At 33.3% G+C, this 27088-nt stretch overlaps 1 protein-coding gene and 1 long non-coding RNA gene across 5 annotated transcripts in view; one reads left to right on the top strand and one right to left on the bottom strand.

Moving 5' to 3' along the window:
• The first annotated feature begins 613 nt into the window (after nucleotides 1-613).
• LOC112722426 (uncharacterized) lies at nucleotides 614-26925 on the top strand. Of its 4 annotated transcripts, none has more exons than XR_011867672.1 (4): nucleotides 614-1794; nucleotides 2008-2227; nucleotides 6374-6516; nucleotides 26279-26925. XR_011867672.1 is itself a non-coding variant. In XM_025773440.3 (2 exons), exons 1-2 carry the CDS (start codon nucleotides 1015-1017, stop codon nucleotides 2161-2163), a joined length of 936 nt encoding a protein of 311 aa, XP_025629225.1. In that variant the 5' UTR covers nucleotides 614-1014; the 3' UTR covers nucleotides 2164-2493. The 4 variants fall into 4 exon arrangements, 1 of the variants encoding a protein (XP_025629225.1); XR_003162666.2 differs by lacking the exon at nucleotides 26279-26925 and adding an exon at nucleotides 15335-15811; XR_011867673.1 differs by lacking the exon at nucleotides 26279-26925 and adding an exon at nucleotides 8869-10583.
• Nucleotides 20306-27088, bottom strand: part of LOC112722427 (uncharacterized) — a 31699-nt gene continuing 24916 nt past the window's right edge. The window contains exon 5 of the long non-coding RNA XR_003162668.3: nucleotides 20306-20556. This is a non-coding gene — a long non-coding RNA (uncharacterized lncRNA). The remainder of the gene's footprint in view (nucleotides 20557-27088) is intronic.

Raw genomic sequence — 27088 nt, 5'->3', positions numbered from 1 at the left:
ATATTTTGTTTTTTTTTTTCAATTGAATTTTTATCCTATTTTTAATTTTGTATTTAGGTTCTTGTCAGCGTAAAAAATATAGAATTAACGAAATATTTTTTTGTAAATTAAAGGTACTTACAATTAAAAAATTAATTAAATATTTGATTATAATTTTTGTAGAAGAATATTCTATTAAATTTAGTAGAATTTGACACAAAAATAATCTAATTACAAAATTAAAAACAATGCAGGAATTTAATTAAAAAAATTAATAAAATTTTAGTTATAAATTCAGTAAAATTATAGTAACAAATAGAATAATTAAACTTATATTTTTTTTAATAGTGTTTATTAATAAAATTTACCAATGAAAATTAATCCAAATGTTAATAATAAATCAGTTTTATTACCAATATTAACAAAAACAAATTTTATACGATTAATTTATTTCCAATGCACTCATAGTTTTATTATTTAATTAACTTTATATATTTATATAGTATTTTAAATAGTATGTTTAAAAATTAATTATTTTAATTAAATTTATTTAATCTTTTATATTAATAATGTATAAAATTAAATTTTTGATGAATTTAAAAATATAATAGTTAAACGCTCTATTAATGGATTGTGTTCTATTGGATTATTTTTCAAATTTATGCGCAATAAATATTAAATCAATAATTAACAATTAATACTAATAAATAAATAAGTAGCAATTCAGCTTAATTAATAAATGCAGTAATTTCAACCGTCTACAGTTATTACACATCATCAAACATAGCGACCACCACCACACCACCCCCTATTTTGTTTTCTTCATTCATCCCTTTCAAGTTCCTTCTTCCCCCACTCTCACTTTACAAACCTTTCCTTCTCTCTCTATACATTTATATCTATCTATGACTCTATGTACCTTACTATCTGAAACCTGAATATCTTTCTTATTTACTTTATATATAAATATATATTTCTTAATATAAATAAAAAAGAAGGGTAACATCGTCACTTCATATTCTTTTCCTTACAAACATGGCGCACCGCCCCACTCAGCGGCGGAATCAGGCGGCGCCTCTACAATACAATCCCTCATCATCCACAGTTACCGCTCCGCCAAAGGCAAAGCACACCACCACCGCCACCGCCACCGCCGGCGCCGCCGCCGTCCCTTTTCCGTACCCGAAACCAAATCCAGATCTCATAGCACAACTATCTAGACCTAATAACCATTCTTCTTTCATGGCGAAACAGTTCTCAAGCCTAAACTTGGGTCCAAACACTCACAAAACCAAACAACACGCTCTCTCACACGCAAAATCCATGACATCATCTTGCATAGTTGATTCCTCCTCCAAGCTCTCGCTTCTCAAACCGAACACCGCCTCCAGTAACAATAAACTTGCACCGAAGGTTGAAAAAGAGGGTGCTAAGAGAAGTTCATTGGAGAAGAAGCCACAGAAATCGAAACTTCACGGTTTGTTGGCGATGAAGAACGAGAACGAGAAGAGGAAGAAGAAGAGTTCTGTGGTTGAAAAGTCAAAGAATCCTGTAGAAGAAGAAGAAGAAGAAGGACACGGTGATGGTGATAAGAGAAGAAGCTGTGTGGTTTCTTCGGTGAGTAGCGGAAGAAGGAGGTCCATGTGTGGACCCTCAGAAGCTGAATTAGGAGATGTATTTGCGATCAACGGTGTAAAATTGGTGTCAGCTGATATGCCACCGTTTATGCAGATCCACGCCGTTGATTGTGCCAGAAAGACTCTTGATAGCATGGAAAAGTTCACATCCAAGACCCTTGCACTCTCCCTCAAAAAGGTGCATATTATTTAATTTAATTTGAGTTAAATTCTGACGGTATAAAATATTTTGTTCAATCTTTATTTTAGATCACTATTAATATTGTTAATATTATTTTTGTTGATATGAAATTACTTAATTAAATACAATACACGTGTAATTCTCTTTTATGCTAAGAATGCCGAGAATTATTTTGGTCAATGAAATGAAGCGGTTGAAAATGTTGAGCAGGAATTTGATGGGGTGTATGGGCCAGCATGGCACTGTATAGTGGGGACTAGTTTTGGGTCATATGTGACACATTCAGTTGGAGGGTTCCTATATTTCTCAATGGATCAGAAATTGTACATCCTCTTGTTTAAGACCGCTGTTCAAAAGGTTAACTGAAAGAAGCTGCAACACACAGAAGAATTTTTGCTGATGCAATGCAACATCTTGGAAAGGAAAAAAGGTTAGATAGAGTAGCAGGATTCTCTTTTTGTACATTGCTTTTTCTTCAAAGATATATCATAGATTATTACTCTCATGTCTTGTTTCTGTCTAATTCTGATGAGGCCTGAAAATGTTAATGAATTCATTGTGCGTAACTAATTAATGTGGTTGATAGGAGAAATCAATTTTACAATTACTTGCATAGTGCCACAACCAAACTGTTGTATATCTATCTAGTTGAATTTTTTTAAAACGAAATCAAATTTGATTGCATATTTGTCTTCATCCTTTCTTCATTTTTCATTCAAATGTTTATGTTTGTGTTGAGCACTTGAGCATATTATTGTTTAGTGAGTCATAGGGGAACACGTGATGTTGACTAATCACGTTGAATACTTGAGTTGGTCGGCCCCAATTTTTGCTAGGGAGAAATTATCACCTTCATAAATCAAACATTAATAATTGAACACGAATGTTAAAAGAGAAAATTAGCACCTCATAGATAACGATTTGGCCAATCAGAAAAGGATTGGTGTGTGGGAGGAATATAATATTGCAATTCATTAATTTCGTAGTGATGAAAGGTCGTATGGGGGTGTGATCATCTTTGTCTAGTTAGTAATCTTCTTACGTCTCTCTCACACACACTCCTTCAATGCAAAAATCATGAAATTTTCAAATGGATTTGGGGTCCATCCCATTCAATTTTAGCCTATTTACCGGATAGAATTAGTTAGAAAAGAAATATGCCACATATGTAGAATTTATTGAGGTTGTAACAGAACAGAAATAACCACTTTAATAAATAAGCACTCTACCTTACCCCCCTCCCCCCATTTCTGGTGAAAACCATACTCCCCATTTTAAAGTATAGTGAAATATTATTAAAATGAAAAAAATGTTTTAACATTCAAATAAAATAAAACGCAGGAATATAGTGAATGCAAGAACAGAACAATTGAAAATTCCATCACGGATCCGGATAACTAGGAACATGTTGCAACAGTGGGGTTTGGCACTCGGTTTCCACTTCATTCAGTAATTAATTAATTGATGTCTCTAATGCGAAATCTGTAAAGGCATACGTAACAAGGAATATTTTATATGATTTAGCTAACATGTATATAGAAGACATAAATTAAGATTGTTAGAAAACATAAGTTTAGATTGTTAGTAATAGAAAATTTTAAATAATTTATTTTAATAAATATATAATAAATATATTGAAAATTTAAGTTTTGTATTCTTTTAAAAAAAAATTAATTAATAATTTTATCATGTGTCTTAAAAATCCAGATTAGCTAAACCCTACTTTATAATTTGTTTCTGAAATAAAATGTGTATAATTAAATTGTATCCAATTACAAAAGTGAAATTAGCTCTAAGTAAAAATAAGAGTGATTGGGCACTGATCAGAGAGAAGGGGGTTTCACTTTTCCTATTTGTAAGTGGGACAATTCGCTCAAAATTTTAAAACTTTCTTAGTTTCTTATATCTGGATCAACCTTCAACACTCGGTTAACCATCTCTTTCTACTTAACCGCGCTTCTCATGTATTTTCGGTATATAGATATTGACACTTCCTGAAGTTGGGTGTTACACATATATTGGGCTCCTTATACGAAATATGCTCATTTTCCTTATGAACTTCTTTTGTTTGGCAAAATTCCTTTTGGACTTTCAGTTGCGCTTTGGGCTACACTATTTTTTAATTATTTTTCAAAATTTTTTTGGTTAATTCGTTAATTTGCTTAAATAAATATTTTGGATTTGAATCTCACTTTTTGCATGTAGTAATTTATTAGCCAATAACAAATTCTTAAATATTTAAATTCATAGTAAATTAATCCTTAACATATTAGATTAAAAGATATGACAAAAAATAATAAATAAAAATATACTTTTAAAAGAAAAAGTTTAAAAGAAAAAGTAACGATTAGAAACCCTAATCTATCTTTCTAAGCATCTTTCTACTACTTAAAAGAGTACAAGATTCAAATATACATGTTACTTTTTAAAAACATCAAAAACAAAAATTCAATTTTTTTTTGTTTAAAAGTTAAGAGAATAATTAAAATGATAGAGAGGATTCTAAATTATTTTTCTTTCACAAAAAAGTAAGACTAAATTCAAATGGAATGCAAGTCTAACACAATTGGCAATTGTCAGCTATTGAAGTGTTTATTAGGGATGAATGTGAATTGGATCGAAAATGACCAAAATCTCGATTTGATCTACACTAAAATTGTCAGATTAGATCTGTACTAAAATTATCGGATCAGATCTAATATTCACAATTTTTAAGTTCGGATCAGATATCGGATATATCTACAAAATATAAAAATATTTTTAAAAATTTATTTTTATTAAAAAATATTATAAAATCTCTTTTTTACACTCTTTTAAACATGTTTACTCCTAAAATATTATTAAACATACTTTTTTTAAATAATAAAAACAAAATAATACAATATATATGATAATTAATAATTGAAATGAAACATAAAAAGAATATTTATTTATTTATTTTTTGCGAATCCGCGGATATGCGGATACCTATCTAAAATCTGCAATCCGATCCTTTTAGTATGTGGATCGGATCAACATTCGAAAACTTTTGAATTGGATTCGGATAAATACCGCGAATATGCGAATCGGATCTAATCCATAAACACCTAACATTATATTTAACGATAGATGTCTCAATTTATTTTTTGATAATTTAAGACTGAAAGTTCGACCACCCATGAATAAGGGAGGAGAAACTTTTGGCTTAAAAGCCAGTAAAAAACATTTGAGAATAACAAAACATAGATCAACAACAGTACATAAGCAATTATCTCTAACAAATATAACATTATAACACCCACATAATAGTACCAAAGACAATAACAACAGTCAAACCTTTAGCATTGCCGTCCACGTGAATAAATGTTATTCATCTCGACCAAAACAGAGGAAAATCACCAAGATTACTTGCACCACATTATGCTTTTTGGGCAAGTATGCAATAGCTGTTCACTTTTCCAAGTATATGAAGCTTTTATTTGATGTCACCTTCTTGACTTTAGCCAACCCTCTTTCTCCCTCTTGAACTAGTTTTGATGGATAACTCTTCAATCTTCTCACTTTCGACTGACACCTTTCTAAGATACACTAATGCTGCTTCTTCACTCTGCAGCTCAACTTCAACTGAGCTCCCATTCTCTAAGTTTTGAGAGCCCATCTTTGAATTTTACATCCTCTCCATCGCTACTATGATTCCTTCCTTATATAGCCTCTCTTTTCTTCTTGGTGAGGATCAATTTTGCTTCTCTTTTTGTTGATTTTTCTTTATAGCTCTCTTATTTCTAGAAATATTCGTAGTAATTCTTTTATCCTTCAGACGCTCTATAGCACCAATTTTTACTCTTAATTTTCTTTTAGGTTTTGGTTATTTGTACTTTTTTTTCTGCTATTGTGACATTAGGACTTACTGCAACCTTACTCTTTTGGATTTTATTACACCTAACAGATTCATTATGTAGAGTTTCATTTTTGATAGTTTCTTCAAAGCCAAGTAGATATAAGAGAGCAAAAACAGATTCATCATCATACACATTATGGGCTACTTCAACCTATTTTACTTCATTTCGGATCATTTTTTTACTTGGAACACCAACTAAATCCAATTAAATTTCTTATGTCACTTCATCCGTATACCTATCATCCTCAAATATTTAGTATGAAATAAAAAAAAATGAGAAAAAAAAAATAACATCTATCCTTTTTTTAACTAAAGCTAGATATTATTTTATTCCATAAGAAATAAATATTGGTCCACACTTGGACAACAAGACATAGGAAATGGGAGTCTCCTAATCACGAGTGAACAATAATCGAAACAAACAAAAGCTAAAAAGAAAAGAAGTAGCATATTCAAGAAGAAAAGAAGAAGAATATTCACAAAGAAGGAAGCGGATGGTTTATGAACTCTAGAGCTAATTTTTCTATCAGAGCCAGTTTTCTTAGGTGTTAAGCATTTGCCTTTAAAGAGTTGAAGATTTCTTGCAAGCCAAATCTCCCAAAGTGTGTATGCGAACTAGGTAAGAAGATTCTTGCTTTGTTATTTTAATTTAATAAAATTGAAGCTTGTTCCATGGCGGTTGGTAATGTTGATTTGCAGGAACAAGGTGCTATTTGAGTTTTGTCTAGATTGCTGCTAATGACATGTGAAGAAACAGCGGAAAGCCGATTTAGGGTGTTGGTGACATCATTGGCAAATCGACAGAATATGGGCTAATCTGGAGTGGAGTCTCTCCATGAGAGGTAAGCCATTGTGACTTAACTTCCATAGAAATACTCTAATTTTTGGAGTGTATTTGAGTTCACAAATTATTTTCCAGAATTTTCTGTCTCTAAGTCGTTATTTAACTGTTGTTCATGAACATGATAGAAGTAGAATGCAACATCATATCCTGAAGATATTGAATATAACCTATTTTTTTCCTTGCTCCAAATTAATTTATTCTCTGTTTGTGTTATAGTGGTTTGGCAGATTATTCTCGCCACCTCTATAGGATAATTGCTTTGGATTAGGTTCTGATTTCACCTTCAATCTTCCTTAAATAGTTGTTTAACCTAGATGAGAGTAGGATTTGTTGATTGGGTGTATGTTAAATGGAGGGTTATCATCAAACCAGGGATCTTCCATGATTTTGATAGTTTCACCTCTTCGTATTTACCATTTAATATCCTTTTCAAGCACCTTACGATGGGTTGGAACTAATCTTCACCTTCATAAAAGTTGAATATTGAAGTACCTGCTTCTGTAAACCTTGAAAAGTAAGGAGTGTTCCTTAGTGCTCAGCCTCCATTATTATTTCGTCAACATAGTCAGATTGAATGCCTTGAGGTCTTTGAATCCAAGTCTTCCCAGTGCTTTAGGTCTACTCATGACATCCCAACTAATCTACTACATCCTTTTCTCATTATAGTGCTGTCCCCACCAAAATTGCATCATAATCTTGTATAGTTCATCAATTAAAGAATCGGTAACTGAAAACAGTTTAGCATGTACATTAGAATAATTGAAGCAACAACCTTCAATAAAACATCCGTCCATTGGCTAACAGTAAAAAACGCTTTCAATACTGTAGTTTCTTCATTACTTTCTTCTTGATCTAGTTAAAAATAATATCTATCCTATATGAATTAAGTTTGTAAATAAAATCACAAATATAAATTGCTTCTTAAATATTCTTATGTCATTTTTAACATACTGATTCTTGATTAAATTTATACATGATGGAGTTTATCTCACATCCTATAATTGAAAAGTGCACATTTGTCATTAGCAAAAGGTCTTGGTAGAACTAAAATACAAAGTGATTTAGTGTATGTTTGGATTCACGTTGGGCAAACTGGAGTTTGAATGGAAGTGATTTTGTAGAATTGATTTTGGTTAAAAGTGAGTTTGTGCCAATATGATTTGTGTTTGGCAATTTTTACTAAAATTGATTTTGATAAAATAAATATTGTTTGGATAATATTAGTTAAAATCACTTCTAGATAAATAATTAATTAATTACTAAAAAAATATAATATTAAATTATAATATTATTTTTTTAAATATATTTAATTTTTTATATATTTTTTATTATTTTTTATAGTACTCTATTTTAATATATTATAATTTTTTATTCTTATAATAAAAATTAATATTTATTTATAAAATTAAAAATAACATATAAAAATTGACAACTTTTTAAGTATTTTTTTATAATAAAAATTAATATTTATTTATTAAATTAAAAATAATATATAAAATAATATATTTTAGTACTCTTTTTAAGTACTCTTAATAATCTTATTTTTATTATTATTTTAGGTTCTAATTTTTTACAAGTTATATTTTTATTATTCTTTATAATTAATTTTTTATTTAATTTATCATTTTTAATAGGAACAATAATATATATTATAAAAAATTAAAATAGTAAACAGTGCACAAAAATTAAAATAATTGTTTTAATATTCTCAGTATTTATATAAAAAAAATTATGGAAAAACCAATAATAACTAGCAACAACCTAAACAACCTAAGCGTGCGTTGAGTAAACGCAGAAGCTATAATTTCTTGCTTCTAGTGAACGAGTTTTTGGGATGCAGAATCACGTTGGCATTGAGAGAAGAAAAGTTGCCAAACATCAAAGAACAGCGTTCAAAGCACTGAAACGCACTTTTATCCTCTCCAACGTGTTTCACAAACACACCCTTAAAAGTACATATTCCTTAACGAAAAAACAACTATTTTTTAACTTTATACCCATGAAAGATGGGTTCCGTACATCAAAAGTATCCAAACCCTAATTTTTTGTTGACTTTTTAATAAAATTCCCAAATTATTCCCACCCTTTATCTTCAACCTCAACTCCACACCATCTCTTCTTCCCCAAATCCCAAGGTGGAGCTTGCACCAGTTTTGGACAGTGACAGCAACGACTCGTTGAACTTGTGATGACTCATCTGAACCTTTAAATAACACAATCTGAACCTCTAAATAAGGTGTGCACTCATAATATACTCCTCATTGTCTCAACAATACATCATGAGAGTTCTCTAAATTCTTCTTCTTTCTCTATTTTCTCTTAACTCACCTTTCTGTTCTCTTTTCTGAAGAGCATCTGGTACCTTCCCATGGTATCAGAGCTCTCAGGTTTTAATCCAAGGCAACTCCATGCAAATCCCAAGCTTTCGCAAACTCTATTGCACGAGCGACAATAAACACCGTCTCTTTCAAGCTCGATGATGATAACTTCGTTCCTTGGAAGTGTCAAGCACTAGCATTCATCAAATCAAACAGATTAAAGGAGCATCTCAATCCAAAGAAGATTCTGAAGCGATACAAGACCGATGAAGATCACGAAGAAGAAATTGAGCTCAGGAGTTCATCGATTGGGTATAGGATGATCAATTCCTAGTGTTGTGGTTATTTGCGTTGATCGATCCAAGCTTCACAAGTCAAGTAGCAAATTGTGAATTTGCATGTGAGATGTGGTACAAATTGGAAGATTATTTTGCAAACCGGTTGAAATCTAAATTGAAACAGCTCAAAACGTAACTCAAGACTATAAAACTGCAAGGATCGGTGGCTGATTACATGACCAAGCTTGAGAAGGTAACAAATGTCCTATCTGCCCTAGGTGTACCTCTTTTGAGTGAAGAATTTGTTGAAGCAGTGTCTCAAGGTTTAAATGAATAGTATAGTGCATTTATTACTATGATTAATACCAAATCTGATGAAATAATAGAAAGTGAGGTAGAATCACTGCTAGTAATTCAAGAAAAATTAGTTGAAAGGTTTAAACGAACTGTAATAGGAACAATACAAGTCAATTTAGCTCAGGGTATCGATCAAAAGCCACAAAATCAACAATATAACTATCAAGAGTATCAATCAAGCTTCCAGCAGCAGCATCAATTTCAAGGAAGAGGTAAGAAATTTAGAGGGAAATTTAGAGGAAGAGGAGGTTTTAGAGGTGGAAGATCTAGTTTCTGTGGCAATTCTAGGCCGCAATGTCATCTTTGTGGGAAGTTTAGACATAGACTATGGAAATGCTACCATAGATTTAATCAAGACTTCCAGAATCCTCATGAGGCTGTGACAAATGCACCACCTCCACCTTCATCCTCCTTTCACATACCACAGACTGATCAACAAGCTAGAGCTATGCTTGCAGTAGCACAGCCAGGAACATCTCTCACAAATCAAGCCTAGTACCTGGACACTGGTGCATCATATCATCTGACATTTGATGCAAATAATATGATTGCAGGCTCAGAGTATGAAGGAACAGATCAGGTGTTAACAAGTAATGGCCAAGTTATAAACATAAATAGCATTGGCAAACCCATACTATTTGCTAAGTCTAATTACCACTACTTTAAACTATTAAATCTACTACATGTGCTTTCCATCACCAAAAACCTCATTAGTATGGCTAAGCTCTTGACAATCATGTCTTCTTTGAGCTTCATCTATTTAATTGTTTTGTGAAATGTCAGGAGACCAAGAGAACTCTGTTAAAAGGGTCTCTTAGAGGAGAATTATACCACTTTGAGAATATTAGAGTGCTTGCAAAAACAGCACAATCAGATGCAACATCTCACACATCCACATTGCATAGAGTCTGCAATCTCAGTCCTTTGAATTCAGGTCCTAGTCTTGTAATAATAGGCAGTACCAATAATGTAAACACTACCTGTAATGATAAGTCAGTGTATGATTTCAATATGTGGCACAAAAGGTTAGGCCACCCCTCTACAAGAATTGTTGAAAGAGTCTTACAAAATTGTAATGTTGGATGCATAAATAAAACCAAATTTTTATCAAATGACTTACTGTGTAATGCTTACTGTCAGGATAAACTGTACAATTTACCCTTCTCAAATTTTCAAACAGTTTATGATCAACCTTTAGAACTAGTCTTCTCAGACACATGGAGTCTAACACCTATTGTCAATAGCTCAGGCTTTAGGTACTATATAATTTTTATTGATGTTAAAACTAGATATACTTGTCTATACCTCCTCCAAAACAAGAGTCAAGCTCTTCACGCATTTATTCAATATAAACTGTTAATAGATAATAAGACTGGTCATCGGATTAAAACACTTCAAACAGACAATGGCAAGGAGTACACCTCACACTCCTTCACACAATTTTTGATTGAACATGGGATTGCACATAGACTAAATTGTCCGTATATAAATCAGCAGAATGGAAAAGGCGTAAGAAAACATCGACATGTGACAAAAACTGCCTTAACACTTTTCTCACAAGCCTCCATGCCTTTTAAGTTCTGGGATGAGGCTTGTCTCACTGCCACTTATCTCATTAACTTATTGCCATCTGTCACTACACAGTATAAGTCACCATATGAGCTTTTGAACAATAGAACTCCAGATTATAGGTTCCTTAAGGTCTTTGGATTCTCTTCCTTCAACTTCGACCCTATCAGCAACATAAGTTCAATTTCAAGACCCACAAGTATCTTTTTTTGGGATACTCACCACATCACAAAGGATATAAATGCCTATGTCCCTCTGAAAAACTCTGTGTGTCAAGACATGTAGTTTTTGATGAGTCTGAATTTCCATATTAGTCATTGTTCTTTAGTCAAAAGCTAACCCCAAAGGCATCAATACCCTATATATCTCAACCTACAATAATGCCCATTACCCTTAACAAAGTCCCTGCATTACCCAACAAGCAACCAGAATGCCCTCCTGAAGCCTTGCCAATCTCAGTAGCACCAACACCACGAACCAATTCACCAAATCCTGCCACAATCACAACTTGTCAAGAGAGCCAATCTCCCATCACCCAATCAGAACCTCACAAATTACAATGCCACCCTCTCACCCGTATCTCCTACATCTGCATTACCAAATCTCACAAAATTCAAGCCATCCTCAGTTGCTCAAGCCTTGTCTTTGCCACACTGAAAGGCAACAATGGTGTAACCTGAAGGGTACAGTTTTGACAGCGATCTTAACTTGAGAAGACATCATACGATCTCAAGCAAGCTCCCCATGCTTGGTTTTTGAAGTTGAGGAGCACTCTTGAGGGCTTTGGTTTCACAAGCACCACCTCTGATTCATGTCTATTTGCCAAACATTCCTCATTCTCCATAATCTATCTTTTAGCATATGTCGATGACATTCTAGTTATAGGTACTACTGTAAGTGAAGTGAACAAGCTGATTGTTGATTTGACCAAGGTCTTTACACTCAAGGATTTGGGAGAAATGAGTTTTTTCCTTGACATTGAGGCTAAGAGGTCAGCCATAGGCTCCCTAGTGCTTAAGCAGTCTAAGTATGTACGAGATTTACTCATGAGGGCTGACATGGTTGATGCTCAGCCTATGCCCACTCCTATATGATGAACATTCTCAAACTTGATACATCTAGTAAGTCTTCGATAAGCCATCGCTGTATCGCTCTGTGGTAGGTGGATTACAACACGCCACCATCACAAGATCGGACAATGCGTTTACGGTGAACAAGGTCTCTCAATTTTTGCACACTTCCTTAGAGCAACATTGGAAGGTTGTGAAGAATATTTTGCAATATCCAGCAGGGACAACAAACATGGGTTTAGAGTTTCATAAGAGTGAGAATTTTAGAATTTTGGCATTTTGTGATTCTAATTGGGCAACAGATCCGGTGGACAGAAAATCTCACACAGGATACTGTGTATTTCTAGGCTCGAATCTTATTTGCTGATCAAGTAGAAAGCAGGTTTTAGTGTCCAGGTCTAGCATTGAAGCAGAATTTAGGGCATTGGTTGATGCCATGATGGATACCATGTGGTTGTAGAAGTTGCTATTTGAAATGCATCTTCCTCTAGGTACAACACCTACTTTGTTCTGTGATAATCAAAGCACCCTGTTGATGAGTCAAAATTCAATCCACCACAGTAGATCAAAACACTTCGAAGTTGACTTGCACTTTGTTCGAGACAGGGTGATTCAGCAGCAGGCACATGCTATGCATATTCCTTCCTTTGATCAAATTGCGGATACTCTTACAAAACCGTTGTCTCATGATGTATTTGTGAGATTTAGAACCAAACTAAGGTTGGTTTGACAACCTTCCTCAGTTTGAAGGGGATATTAGAGATAAAGTGTAGTTTGTGCTAAGTGTAATAGGGTTGTTAGTCAGTTAGAGAAAGTAGTTAAATGAGGATAGTAGTGCTAAACTTGTGACTAATTAGTACCACTATATAAGGCATGTATCAATGTAATAACAAGGTGCATACTCATAATGTACTCCTTATTTTTTCAACAATACATCATGAGAGTTCTCTAAATTCTTCTTCTTTCTCTGATTTCTCTCAACTCGCCTTCCCGTTCTCTTTTCTGAAGAGCCTCTGGTACCTTCACAAGGTTGAAGATAAAGGGTGTGGTAGTTTAGAAATTTTATTGAAAAATCAACAAAAAGTGGGTTTTGATACTTTTGTCGTACGGAACCCATCCTTCATGGGTATAACGTTAGTTTTCTTATATAATGGATACTTTTGTCAACGTTTGCAAAATTCCTGAGTGCAAATGATTGTTTCTCCTTCCTTAATTGTGCACCAAATCAATTTATTACTTAATCAAATATGTAGTAAATTTGTATTTTGCTTTTCTATGTTGTTTGCAAATTGCAACTAGGATCTCTCACTTTTGATATTTTCAACGATCAAAACACTAAAATTTCTTTTTTTTTTTTGATACTTTTGTCATATGAAACCCATCTTTCATGGGTATAACGTTAGTTTTCTTGTATAATGGATACTTTTGTTAACGTTCGTAAAAGAATTCATGGGTGCAAATGATTGTTTCTCCTTCCTTAATTGTGCACCAAATCAATTTATTACTTAATTAAATATGTAATAAATTTGTATTTTGCTTTTCTATGTTGTTTGCAATTAGGATCTCTCACTTTTGATATTTTCATAGATCAAAACACTAAGATTTTTTTTTCTTTTTTTTCTCGATAGTTGAACAAAAACACAAGAATGCATATACAATAATTACCACAGAAATAATAACTCCCAGCCAAAGACCAAAACTCTATGCTCGCAAATGTTAACGCGTTTTGAAAAAAAATAAAGACAATGATATTTTTTGAACTCTAAAATTTAAATTTTAAATCTTAAATTATAAACCCTAAACTAAATCCTAAAATTCTGAAGTTTAAACAATAAATTCTAAAATCTAAATAGCCATGGAATAAAATTTAATAAATATAAAACTGCAATTTTTTAATCAATAAAGAATGTAGTACATCTTTGTTGATAAAAAAAAGCATTGAAGTGTATTCATCACTCGCTATACTGCACATAATCAAAAGAAGGGTAAATTATTAAAACTGTACCCAGTTTTTAAAAATACAAACAAAAATAACCTCACTTTTCATAATGGCAAAAATATTTTTAAAATACTATAATATGCGACAAATATAATAAAAAATAATAATATTATTTATAGGTGTCAAATGAATTTTGTTCTTAGATTTTTCTAAAAGTAAAACAAAAAAGTTGAGATAAAAATTTGATCTCTAGATTTTTTTTAAAAGTATTCTTAGTTATTAATAAAAAATACAAAAAAATTAGTTATTAAAAAATTGACCAGATTTTATTTTAAGCATAAATGGTCTCATTTTTAATTATGTTTACAAAAAATTATATCAAAATTTAATTTTTATAATATTTTTAAAAAAACATATATTTAACATTAGATATTTTTATCGTAAACAAAATAAATTTTTTTCTGTCTTAAAAAATAAGACAATTTTAGTAGTTCACGCTCAAAGAAAAGAAAACAAAAGCCAAAGTTTTTATTTGACGAACAGTAGCTAAAGCACTCAATTACAGCAAAAAAATGGAGTTAATTCTCAGTTAATCCCTGAATTTGTATGTGAGTCTCAATTTAGTCTCTAAAGTTTCATTTGCCTCTATTTAGTCTCCAAACTTTGTAAATGTGACTCACATTAGTCTCAGGACAATCCCGACACGTAAATGTTAATGGAGCGCTGACATGGACAACCAGACGCCACGATTGAACTTGTAAAACAACATCGCTTTGGTTTTGATGCTCAAATAGCTAGCGGTATTCACAGGTTTGGATAACCCGATTACCCATCTAAACCCGATCCAAACCAATTAAATTGGTTCTGAAACTGAGCTCACACTGTCACTTACTCACTCAAGCGGCAAATCGGTGATCTCTTACTCCCCCTCCCTCACAGTAGCGGTCCCTCCTCATCGGCGTATTCTTTCCCTCCCCACCACGGTCATAGACCTAAACTTCTTAGCAAACTAAGCGCCACCCACATCTGACACTAAAGACTTAGGAAGTGATATAGTCACACCTAAATCCTTAAGTGTAGATAGGTAGACTTCTGCGACCTTTGAGTCGGCGATACAAATATCGTTGCCAAGGATAGCATACTTATAAAAGCGCTTTCCCGGATATATCTTATCCGCACACCACCAAATGGTGGGACAGCGTAAAGAGCAGCCACGAAGTGAGATATCCAAGAGGTTGTCCTGATCCTTGGGCTGATAGTAAAGTAATTCGCTCTTGAATGACAGGTCTACTCTCGGATACAAAGGTTCTCAACGCCGAAAGTCTTATGGTCCAATGGTCCACAAGAGAGAATCACTCTCTCCTAAGGAGCTAGGCACTAGATCACTCACTCAAGGCAGCAACCGTCCTCTGTCACCAGCAGCAACGTCATCGTCTCCGGCCAGGCTAGACTCACGTATGTCGTCCTTGCTTGCATCGTCCAGTTGTCAACAGTGCCTCGTGGTTGTTATTTCCTCCGATCTGTGGTGGCTGTCTTCTTCGGTGTGTGGTGGTCATCTTCTATGCTGCGTGGTCTTCGTCTCCAACAAGCTTTCGGTTTTTTTTGTCTTTCCCTCTATTGCTTGCCTGAGCCTGTGAGTTTTTCTGTTGTTATAAAAAATTGGTCTCTATTTTATTTAATTATGATCTTTATTTTTGTTTAATTATGGTATCTGTTAAGTTCTCTTAATATTTTTTGTTCAATTATGGTCTCTGTTGTTAAATTGTTATACAAAAAAATTGGTTTGTTTTGAGAATTTGAGATTGTTTTGTTATAAAAAATCTGTGTCATAAAAAGTTGGTCTGTTGTTATAAAGAAAAAAATTTTGTGGCTGATGTTCTGTTATTTTTTTGCAGCTGTACAATAAAAAAAACTAATCTTACTAGTGACATTATCATTAGAAGCAAATCCTCTCCAGTAACTTATGTATTATGGCAATTTCTTATGTATTTGGCTATAATTGTGGATTATTATGGATATTTTGTTATTGTTAGATTATTATTATTGACTTGTTAATTGATATTACATATTTATAATATTTACAAAAATTCAAAAAAAATTCTCATTTTTTTAATTTTAATTTAATTGAGTATCCAATTATCAGAACCAAACTGAATTGACCTGATACAAAAAAAAAAAAAAAACCGACTATACTATGTGTACACTAAAGTCGGTCATCAGTATAAAATACATGTTAGAATACAAACACATTTTAAAAATAAATTAAACCACATATGTATTTATCCAAAAATACATTGGTAGCTGATTTTAGTGGTTGATTTTGGTGTACGAATAACATTTTTGAAAAAACACAAAACCAAACCAACTTGAACCAATTAAATCCAAACTAATTCGATCCGTGAATACCCTTCTTACAAATAGCCCACAAGACACTATATCACTTGATGTAAGAGAAAAGGTTTCAATAAATACCATTTAGGATATTGTTTTACACCCACAAATAGCCTATGTCAGCATTCCGTTAACATTTGTGCACTGAAAATTATCCCAAAGACTAACATGAGTCATATTTGTAAAATTTGAAAATTAAATGGAGACAAATGAAACTTCCAAGACTAAGTTGAGCAGATCAGGACCAAGTTAAGGATTATTTAAAAAAAAATGACGACGAAGCCAACAGAATCGTTCAAGCATACACTCTCTCACAAACCCTAACCAAACAGAAGCGCGTCATTTTCGCTGTCAAGCTCTTCTTGAACGGCCATCTTCTGGTGTCCACGTCAATAGAGAAGACCCTCCACACTTACACCTTCACCAACTCAGGCTCTGAGTCCAAGAGCTGACACTATTGCTGATGCATGAGAAAACTCATGCTCTAAGTGCAAAGTTGATGACGATGATAGAGTAGAGTTGAAAGAGAGAACGGTTAGAACATGCAAAGATAAAAAAAATAAAAGAATGGAATTATGGATGAATCCCATCTAATTTAGTTACACAAAGGTATTTATATACAGAATAAAAAATAGTAACTAACTTCTAACTAGGACTAACAAACTTAAGTTAACTTCTAACTCAAGTTAAGCTAATTAACTCTAATATTTAAATATCTAGCTGCAATAAACTAAGTGAAGCAGTAGCTAGTTGCAGCATAACTAACTCCACACATATAATAGTTAGTTTTGCACGCACTAAGTCAGCTCCTCTATCACTACTGGCTGAGCCTTATTGTCCACAATGAGGAATATGAGGGCCATGAGCAGGCCATCTCCAATCTGACTTTCTCCTTAGACTCTCGCTTCTTGGTCTCCACCTCCGATGACAAAACCCTGAGCCTCTGGGACATACCAATTGGTTCCCTCATCAAAATCCTCCATGGCCTCATCAACTACGTCTTTTGTGTTAACTTCAACCTCAATCGAACGTCATTGTTTTTGGTTCCATCGATTAGACCATTAGGGTTTGGGACGTTAAGTCCGGTATGTGCCTTAAGGTCCTTCCAGCACATTACAATGGGCTCTGCAGTATTTGGGATGCTTCCACTGGACACTGTATGAAGACTCTCATTGACGATGAGAACCCTTCTATTTCCTTTGTCAAGTTCTCCCCTAATGGCAAGTTCATCCTCAATGGCACTTTAGACAACACACTGGTAATTTTTTTTAATTTTGTTGGAAAGAAAATTTGTTTATTTTGGTCATTTGATTGTAGAAGAATGGTGTTAGGATTGAACTTGAATGCCATTGGTTTTCAATTTGAGAGTTTTAGCTTAAGCTTTCTAGAATGCTAGGTCTCTTATTAATTAAGTGTAGTATGCATATTTGGTCTTAGGAGAAAGAAGCATATAAAAAGTTTCTGTATTTTGGTGAGGGCTCATCATATAAAATTGTATACCATTTGGTCTTGGACTTAAGGAATCATGAATGGTGTAACAACCCAATTTTCAGTATGTCATGATTATATTGAAAATCAAGCGTCACTAACTTTCTTTCTTAACACTTAACTAAGTATTTATTATTGAGCCTGTAATTGTATTAGCGCGCGATCGAATTTATTGAAAAAACTGAAATAATTAAATAAGTATGATTAAATAACACAAACATCAGAGATAGAGATAATATACATCATACATACTATTTTCATATATATATATATATATATATATATATATATATATATATATATATATATATATATATATATATATATATATATATATATATATATATATATATATACTGCCATACAAGTCATAAGTTAGCGTACAGCCCTTCACATCTTGTTACTATATACATAATCAACACTCTGGGCCCTGGTCCATATAAGAAGCCCCTAAGCTGGTGCCCAAAAGCTAGCCTAGTCAACTATACACACCCTACTCTCTCAATGAGTCTAATCAAAAGTGAGAGACTAAACACAAAAGCTAGACGAACATAAAAACTCCCAAAAGCCTCATTCTCAGCTCTCAAGCATCAACTGTCATCGTCAGAGGAAATTTTGATCACATCTGATGGGGAAGGAAGGAAGGGGTAAGAACTGGGGGTTCTTAGTAGGGTCGAGGGTAATCAGTTAAGTCAGGATTGTCACAGTTCAATTAATTCATTGTCAAATATACAAGAATCACAGAGAAATAACCAGTCACAATATTTCAGAATACCATTAAGGAATACACAAACACAAGAAGAGAATCACAAATAATTCATATTATCAAGTAAAATGCAAATGCACAAACAAGGATGATGTATGCCTAGTCCTATCACAGGTAATGAGCTCATTTGTCGGTTTTGACCCGCACTTGACGCAATCCAACTCGCAAGTCGGATAAGGCATTCCAGCGATATAGCCTCTGCAAGTTTCTACTTCTTGCAGGCACTGATTCTCCAGCTGAAGTATATCGAACATGACCTCTGCAAGTACTTGCAGGCGCTGATTCTCCAGCTGAAGCATATGACCCTTTCTCCTGGAAGCCATTCCATAATTATGGGTGTCCCTACATAATCATTCACATACAAAGTCCACGGCTTGTTAACATTTATCCTTCGGCAACATAACCATACTATCGTCACCCTCTCGTGACCTCCCCATAATCACACGTGCCGATTTATCTTCTCTTTTTCTTCAGTCTTTTATTTATTTATCTTTAATAGTTCAAACTATCTTCACACTATTCTCTCATCATCCACTAAGTATTTTATGAAAAGATAATCATAATATTCTTTAATTAAGTCAGTGTTCTCTAAAACTTTTAAGATTACTCTATTTACTACTCTTTGTTTTATTCTTCATAATACATATAAGAATATTCTTATAATATAATATCTTTGATAAATAATAATTATAATAATAATTTACTCTAATGTAAATGAGTAATTTTAAGCAAATATTTAAAATAATATTTATATACTCTTAAAAACTTATTTTATAAAATCTTATTTTCAAACTTTTATTAATTACTTTCTAAACCACGAACTCCTTAATATTTTATTTTTGACCTCAATATTTTATAAAATTATATTTAAACCTTCACCTTTTGTTTCATATTTATAAAAATAACCCTGAACTTTTATAAAATACCCGTTTTATCTCCGAACTTTATTTATTACCCAAAATATCTGAAAAACTTATATAATTATAATATTAAAATCAATATTTTCATAAAAATATATTTATATCCCCAAAAAAAATTATTCATGGCTATTTCTTCTCTTCACAAAGAAACAAAATGCTTCTTATTTTCTTTTCAAAATTTAAATTTAAATCTTAATCCGTTCTTGAGTTTTACGGTTACCGATTCGTCGTAACTTTTATATGATCACTTAGCCACTTAAACCTCATCAAATTTTACTTAATTTTTAAAATTGTGATAGCCCAAATTTCGTCGATGCATCACAGTTTGGGCTGCTCCTCCCTGGACGAACCATCATCAATCACTAATTATTAAAGTTTCACAAGAACTCAACATAATCTCAAGCAAATTCAATCAATGATCAATTACAATATCAATTCACTTATCAAATATAAATTTAATCGGTGAAAATTTACCAAAACACTACCTCCGTACTGTAACACTCTACCACACAGAGCTTTACGTTTAAGTTTATAAAACAGAGGCGGTGAGGCATTACGACCTCTAAAAATAAAATATATGTATAGATATAGTTGAAGAAAATGTGTAACTAGGAGCCTTGAAAAAAAGTTTAAGCAAAAACCGCAAAAAGAAAAGCGCGTCACACTTGAAAGTGTAAAACTGGAAAACAGATAAGGATAAGACATGAAATATATAAAGGATAGAATACCAAAATACAGAATAGCAAGCTCCGGGCTCGACCTGCGGAGGCAAGGCCGACCGGAATATAAATGCATATACATATATACATATATCCAAAATACATAAAAGGAGAGTCTAAGTACATATATATAAACATGGCCTAATACAAGATATAAATCCCCGAAAGGACCAACTCCGCTTGCCACAAGAAGCTCCAGACGCTCACCGAGGTGCATCTCGACCTACATTTAAAAAACAACAACATATGTATAGAATAAGAACCGGAGGTTTTTAGCATGATAATGGTGCCCACATACATAATATGTAAAGTCCCAGGAAAGCCAGAGGCAATCCTAGAACTCCAACAGTTAGATTTAAAGCTTAAAGTTAAAGTTTAAAACCATAATACAAGGTGAGCTATCTAAGGTTTCTAAGTCTAACTCAATCCTACTTATTCCCTCAGCTTCTCGCCTTCCTCCAATCCTCTAAAACTCCAGTGCACAGACAAGCAATACAAACAAAGCAAACACAAGTAGGATACAGATACAACAGGTAGCAAATATAGCAGGTAAGCATAATAATCACATAGGCAAACCCAATTAATGCACAATCAAACAAAACACACATATGCATATGATGTATGCCTGCCCTATGGCTGATGAGTCTCATCTGTCGGTTATACAGCTAACTCGACATGTCCGGTAGCTAACCCAGGCATCATTCTCTTGAAAACTGATGAGTGGTACAGTACCACGATCCTCACCTTGTGAGCGGTAAATTACCTCAATCCCCACTATATGTGAGCGATAAACCACCTCGATCCCCATAGACGTTTTCAATTAGAAAACAGAACACATGTTAGCGGTAAATAACCACAATCCCCACAAAATAATTTCATATCAAATCTGGTGGGCGGTAAATAACCACGATCTCCACAAAATAATTTCAAATCAAGTTCATTCTCGTCATCATATAGTATTTTACTTCATTCAAAATAATTCGTTGTCATTATCCTCATTACTTTATACCCCATTTCATTATCTTCATTCATATAATCTCGGCATTTAGTACTTCCCAAACCACAAATCATTATTTCTAAACCTTCCCTCACCGTTAAGTTAACTACTTCTCTAGGTTCCCCCCCTAAGATTAAAAACTAAATTAGGGACTTTAGAAAGTAACTATAGAGGTTTGAAAAATTAGAGGAATAGTCAATAGTTCAAAAATAGTGAATTTCTATTAAAATAGTAGTTTTGGAGATTTACAGGTTTGCTGGGAAGGTCAAACGGTGAAAAACATAGTTTTATGTGAAAAACAGGGTTTGTGCATACGCATACTTGCTGTGCGTACGCACGCAACAGAGTGCCTTCCCAGCTTGTGCGTAAGCGCGCGCGCGCGCACACACACACGCACACACAAGAACTTCCAATTTTCTGCAACTTAGCCAAAGTTCAGTTTTCTACACCCAACTTCTGGCATTCATAACTTCCTTTATAAAATTCCAATTTTCTCAAACTTTAAACCATTTTAAAGCTCATAAGATTGTCTTTAATTTGAATCAAAATCCACTCGAATCCAAAATTCGAGACTCAAGTTATGGACCGTTGAAGTTCATTAAAAATATGTATTTTGCCAAAAGAGTTATAAACCTCTATTTTCCAAATTCTCATTTTCAAGCCAAACCACTATCAACCAAAACACTTCTAAAACACTCATAATCAATACCAAATGCTCGTCAACCTTTAATCAATCATTCAACCATTTAAACTATTCAATTCTCAATTCCTCAACTCATTCAAGGTTCTAAATTTAATATACTTCAAGTTAATGCTCATCAATAACATCTATCAACACGATTCCTATAACAAACTTAACATGTTCACAATCAATTCATCACTTACCACTTTTATACAGTTCCAACCAATTCCTAAATACCAATTACCTCTCTATCCTTCCTCAGTCATTTCACACCTTACACAATTCAATTCTCAATTCACCATTCATAAATATCTCGAACCCTCATATACAAATCATATACAACAACATGTCAACATATCAATTCATTCAACCATTCAACAATTCTCATCATTAATCACTAATAATCAACAATTTACATAGTTCAACTTATCATATGGTTAACTAGCCTAAGTTTTCACGCGACATTACATATTACCTACGAGAAACCAAAATCATACCTTGGTCGATTCCTCATAAATCCCAAAACACCTCAATTATCTCTGTTCCACCACCGTCCAAGGCTCCAACTCCTCTCCAATCATAAGATTCAGCTCCCAAGGTTCAAATTCCACAAGTTCAACCACCAATTGGACTTTATACCAACATAATTCAATCTAATTCCACATGTATCATTATAATCAATCTCAAAGCTCACAATCTCAATAATCCACAAGAGGGTTTAGGGTTCTTACCTTTCTCAAGTATTATGGGACCAAAACCCAATAATCTCCTCAAGCTAGTTTGATCCTAAAATGGCAAAACATCACAAATTTCAATTCCAAAACCTATGAATTTCGAAAATAAAGAGAGGAAGTTTGGATAAAAAAATAGATTTTTTACCAAATTGGTTAGCGAGTTTTGTAGAGCTCGATGCGGTGGTCGCGTGATCACAAACGGTGCGACTATCGGAACTTCGGATTGAAAGATATGATGGGATGAAACTTGGGGTTAGGGTTTGAAGTTCTTCCCCTTCTCCCTTTATGTTTCTAGCGTGAAACTCATAATGTGGGGGGAGGGAGTGGCTGAAGCCATTCACTAATGTGATGTTGGGTTGGGCCTTGGGTTTGGTTTGGATCCGGTTTAATCGGTTTGGCCTATTCGGTCTAATTTTGGACTAAATTCTTTAAAATTAGTGTCAAATTTTGTATTTTAATTATTTCTACCTCATTAAACTATAAAATTTAAGTTTCTAATTTCTTTAAATAATAATTAATTTATTGGATAATTATTTATTAATTTTGCGAGTTTTACACGTACAAAATCAAAACAACAGAAACTCCGGAGAAGCTTTTTGACCGAACTGCTGAAGAAGAAAACGTCAGAAATCGTTTATGCCTCCTAGAACTCCAATTAGCCAAATTCAAAGGGAAAGGGAGCTACGTCACCATCAAATTTTACCGAACAAAAATGACATCAACGTGTAGAGGAAGAAGATACGAACATTTTTATCAGATTAAATTTTTTTTTATTGAAGTTACGGATCACAAGAAATCGGAGTCAAAAATTGATGGGAGGTCACGGTTCATATAAGAGCACTCTCAGTTTCTCTCTTTTTTTTCAAGCTCTAACTCAGTGGTGAATGAAGGGAAAAGGGAGATGATTAGGGGATAATAGTAATGAATGAAAATTTGTGGTGGTTAAAGCATCATTAGGTGTCATTGGTTATATATATATACACATGCATACAAGCCACGTTTTCAATTTCTTTTCCTTTGGTTCCCTTAATGGCTTCGGCCTATTGAATGGAACTAATGGCAATGATAATGATTAATGATAATATAGTGGCTAGGTGTCAAGTTTCTGGAGCTGCGGAGTCAGCAGTTCAAATTATAAATATCGTAAACGAATAATTATGAAAACTGAATATGTTAAAACATAAGTAATAATATATATAGGGTTAAATATACATGAGTTACTAATATAAATGACATTAGAAACTTAAGGATAAAAGATATTTGATGAAATATTAGTAACTCTAAACTTTTCAAAAAATACTGATAATTACTTATATCGGCAAATATCGGACTTGATAATAATAATAATAATATTATCTAGACTCTATTATAATTATAGCATGTAAAATAAATTAATAACATAATAATAAAATTATATTATCATTTATTTTACTTCAAAATTCGGAATTGACTCAAGTTATAAATATCGTAAACGAATAATTATGAAAACTGAATATGTTAAAACATAAGTAATAATATATATAGGGTTAAATATACATGAGTTATTAATATAAATGACATTAGAAACTTAAGAATAAAAGATATTTGATAAAATATTAGCAACTCTAAACTTTTCAAGAAATACCGATAATTACTTATATCGGCAAATATCGGACTTGATAATAATAATAATATTATTATCTAGGCTCTATTATAATTATAGCATGTAAAATAAATTAATAACATAATAATAAATTATATTATCATTTATTTTACTTCAAAACTCGAAATTGACTCATCGAAATAAAACTAATCGCTGAAAATAATATTTTTTAAAATATATCGTATAAAACCTATAAAATTAGTAAATAATTAGTGAATAAATTAATTATTAATCCAAGAAATTAGAAGATAGAATTTTATAGTTGAGTGAGGTAAAATTAATTAAAATAAGAATTTTGACACTAATTTTAAAGAATTTGGCCCAAAATTAGTCCGAACGGACCAAACTGAATGAATCGAACCCGAACCGAACCTAACCCAACCCACTATATACATGAGCTCAGCTCATTTTCTCTCTCCTCTACATGCAAACGCTGAAGGTTCAGCAAAGAGGGGGAAGAACATTCCCAAAAGCTTCCAACCCTTGGCTAGATTTCAATTCGCCATAACTTTCAATCCGGAGCTTTGATTGACGAACCGTCAATAGCCACGCGTTCGTCTCGGAATCCTCTACGAAACCCATTCAATAATTTGGTAAGGAATTCACTTTTTATTACCCAAATCTTTTCTTTACAGTTTCGAATTTGAGGGGTGTGAAAATTGAGAATTTATATGATTTTGGTATTTTAGATTCGAATTAGCTCGCAAGAATTAGCGGGTTTTGTTCAGTTGAGACATGAGTAGGTAAGGACCCCAAGTCCCTTGTTGATTTGTAAATTATCAAGCTTGAATATTGTTTATAATGATATGTTGTGGGATTAGATTGAATATTATTGATTTGGAACACATTGATGAAGTTGGGAGCTTGAGTGTTGGACCTTGATGGCTGGAATTCAATTCGGAGAGGTTTTGGGGGCTGTGGATTTGTGCGGAACGGTGATAATTGTAGTGTTCCGAGCCTTACGAGAATCGGCCAAAGTATGGTTTAGGTTTCTCGTATTTAATATATAATATCTTGTGAAAACTTAGGCTAGATGACCATAGGATAAGTTTGGATTGAAGTCGGTTGTTGATTTGATTAATGAACATATGAGTACTTGTTATTAATGTTGTTGAGTTGAGTGGTTGGATTATATGTTGTATGACTGATGGTAATTGTAGCGAATGATGAAGTTGATGAGACTATGTGATGTTTGATGATGATATGGATTTATGATGAAATATTGAGTTAGTATTGAAATGTGTTTTGAACTTGATTTATTGAATTGAAATTGATGAAAATGGTGAATTGATAGATTATGGAGTGAATAAGGAGGATTGAAATATGATTTGGGAGGGTATGATGCTGTTATGATAAGATTTGGTTTTGGTTTTGAAAGGATTTAAAATTAATATGTTTTGAAAGTTGAGGTTTGAAATTTTAATGAATTCTTTAATTTTTGATAAACTTCAACGAGTCATAACTTGTCGTCCAGACCTCTAATTTTTATAAAATTTGTCTAGAATGAGTACACCGTTCGAAGAACGGATGAAAATATTTTAAAACGAAAAATTTATGCACGTCGGAAGTTTGGTGTGCGAAAGGCAAATTCTGCAACACTTAACAGCTTTTGGCATTTTTGGGAGGCTCGCGTACGCAGGGTACATGCGACGCGGCCGTTTGGTTCAGCCAGACGTGCTCGCGTACGCGGGAGTATGTCGCGTATGCGTGTTGGAAAAATTTACACTTCCACGTATGTGATGAGCGGATAATTTATACGCTTTTTGGACATTGTTTTTAGTATGTTTTTAGTAGGATCTAGTTACTTTTAGGGATGTTTTCATTAGTTTTTATGCTAAATTCACATTTCTGGACTTTACTATGAGATTGTGTATTTTTCTGTGATTTCAGGTATTTTCTGACTGAAATTAAGGGACTTGAGCAGAAATCAGATTCAGAGGTTGAAAAAGGACTGCTGATGTTGTTGGATTCTGACCTCCCTGCACTCAAAATGGATTTTCTGGAGCTACAGAACTCGAAATGGCGCGCTTCCAAGTGCGTTGGAAAGTAGACATCCAGGGCTTTTCAGTAATGTATAATAGTCCATACTTTGGCCAAGTTTAGACGACGCAAACTGGCATTCAACGCCAGCTCTCAGCCCAATTCTGGCGTCCAGCGCCAGAAAAGGATCCAAAACCAGAGTTGAACGCCCAAACTGGCACAAATACTGGCGTTCAACTCCAAGAAGGATCTCTACACGTGCAACACTCAAGCTCAGCCCAAGCACACACCAAGTGGGCCCCGAAAGTGGATTTATGCATCAATTACTTACTCATGTAAACCCTAGTAGCTAGTTTATTATAAATAGGACCTTTTACAAGTCTTTTTGACCATCTTTGGATGCCTGGTTCTTAGATCAGAGGGGCTGGCCATTCGGCCATGCCTGGACCTTTCACTTATGTAATTTTAACGGTAGAGTTTCAACACTCCATAGATTAAGGTGTGGAGCTCTGTTGTTCCTCAAGGATTAATGCAAAGTACTACTGTTTTCTATTCAATTCATCTTGTTTCGCTTCTAAGATATTCATTCGTACTTCAATCTGAATGTGATGAACGTGACAATCATCATCATTCCCTATGAACGCGTGTCTGACAACCACTTCCGTTCTACCTTCGACTGAATGAGTATCTCTTAGATCTCCTAACCAGAATCTTCGTGGT

The sequence above is a fragment of the Arachis hypogaea genome, chromosome 11 (assembly GCF_003086295.3).
Source record: "Arachis hypogaea cultivar Tifrunner chromosome 11, arahy.Tifrunner.gnm2.J5K5, whole genome shotgun sequence".
In the NCBI taxonomy this organism is placed as follows: domain Eukaryota; kingdom Viridiplantae; phylum Streptophyta; class Magnoliopsida; order Fabales; family Fabaceae; genus Arachis; species Arachis hypogaea.
The sequence above is the reverse complement of the archived record's forward strand: the minus strand, read 5'-3'. Positions and strand labels throughout refer to the sequence as shown.